This window comes from Plasmopara halstedii, assembly GCF_900000015.1.
Source record: "Plasmopara halstedii genome assembly, contig: Scaffold_2459, whole genome shotgun sequence".
Lineage (NCBI taxonomy): Eukaryota > Oomycota > Peronosporomycetes > Peronosporales > Peronosporaceae > Plasmopara > Plasmopara halstedii.
Genome location: NW_020189366.1, coordinates 809 through 2,699, shown reverse-complemented (window position 1 = coordinate 2,699; position 1,891 = coordinate 809). Strand labels below are relative to the sequence as shown.

The 1,891-nt window shown below is 49.1% G+C and overlaps 1 protein-coding gene across 1 annotated transcript; it reads left to right on the top strand.

Moving 5' to 3' along the window:
- Positions 1–324: 324 nt before the first annotated feature.
- Positions 325–1,891, top strand: PHALS_14985 (uncharacterized protein; the record flags this gene model as incomplete). The annotated part of the gene is made up of 1 exon (XM_024718262.1): positions 325–1,891. A coding segment is annotated over one exon (1,567 nt), but the record flags the coding sequence as incomplete, so codon positions are not given.

The window sequence follows — 1,891 nt, the reverse complement described above, 5'->3', positions numbered from 1 at the left end:
TCGTCATTCTAAGATCTTCATATTGTTGAGAATATAAATGGAGCATGCACCGATCAAGAGAGCATTAACTTAACTGCCAAGTCGCTTTGCCGTTTCGTGTTAGCAAGACTCTTCAGCTCAGATTCGCGGACAGCCTAAATTATTATATTCCTCAACCCATTGTTTGAAGCGTTTCACATATGCTGTACCCATCGCGCATCGTACCGACCAGAGATTACCCTCATAAAGCGAGAGTTTGGTAAGTTATGTCTCTGCTAATTTCTTCATTCTCCAATCTCCTCGTTGGCGTCCTTATCAACATCGACGTTAATTGTGAATCGATCGATGGCATTAAGGACACCTACTACGACTGCAGCTTTCGTCAGTATTCTTGCCGCAGGTCAGGTCTCAGGGTACATCCGTGTTTCCGTGCAGAACGATGCCATTTACTCGCTGCCAGAGTCTTGCGGTTTGCCCTGCACTGGTAGCGGAGTGGAACCGGTAGGCAATGCCTGTCCGAAGGCTGGTGATGTTGCCACTGCCGACTGTCAACCGCATCTGCCGTCGTACAACGGTACCATCTGCGTTGCTCCAGTTGACGCCCAGTGTGTTCTCATTTATGAGAACGTATGGGGCTGTGTCTTTCCAAACACCGAGTACACTACTACAATCGAGCCCGAAGCCGGTGGAACAATTAATGTTGCAAACTCGGGCTGGACTTCCAACTACAAAAGTGGCAATCATGTCCAGGATGATCTAAAAACGAAATCACCTGGGACTTACCACGACACGAGCGGGGGTACTCCACTTGATATAAAGTGTGATGTTGTCACCGAGACAACAGCTCAGCAAATTGGTAGCACAATGGAAGATGCAAAGTATCAAGCTAATCAAAAGTTCACTGGGATGAACCTTGCTACCGAAACTTCAATTGACGACACGATATATGAATCTAACGGGTATCCTCATGCTGCACCAACGGATGACGCTTCCACCGACACTTCAGTCGAGACAAGCGAGGATACCTCAACGAGCAATGGCAAACCCACAAGCGAACACTCAAGCGAGCAGTCAGGCGGATACTCAAGTACCGAATACACCACTGACGGAGTTACGCAGGAGACTACCGATGTTCATACGGTCCTTAGTAGTAATTATGAACCGCTGACTGCACCCACAGAGAATAATGATACAGAGCCAGGAATGCCTACTACCGGATCTCACTACGACCTGACGGGATCCAGTAATGAGAGTAAGACATCAAGTGGCGAATATATCACTGATACTCACCACAATACTTACACGAAGGAAGGTACACCTGTTGACAGATATACGGTTGGCACAGACCTCGAACCTTCCAAATTGTCAATGGAGGACGGTCAGCATTACTACGTATCCAAAGAACCCCTTCAAGACAACACGATGTACCCTTCGAGGCTTTATGTAAGAGGTATCAGTGAGAACCAGCAGACTGGTGACTACTGGACATACGGATCTCTTAATACTGAAGCAACGGAGCCTTACGAGGAGCCCGAGTCGATCACATATCTGACAACAGAAAAACCAAATACGGAATCATCGTACGCTTTGCAACAACACCCTACTTATGCTGCTACAGAAAAACCCTGTGACACGGACACGCCTGAGGAAGGACCAGGAGAAGTCACGATCGAGCCAGCTACTGATGAAGTTCCGACGGAGCCAGTGATCACGCTTCCACCAACAACACTGCCCCCGACTACACTTCCACCAACAACACTGCCCCCGACTACACTTCCACCAACAACACTACCCCCGACTACGCTTCCACCGACCACGTTGCCACCAGTGACGTTGCCACCAGTGACAGTGCCTCCAGTGACGTTGCCCCCTGTGACGGTGCCCCCTGTGACGCTTCCACCTGTAACAGTGC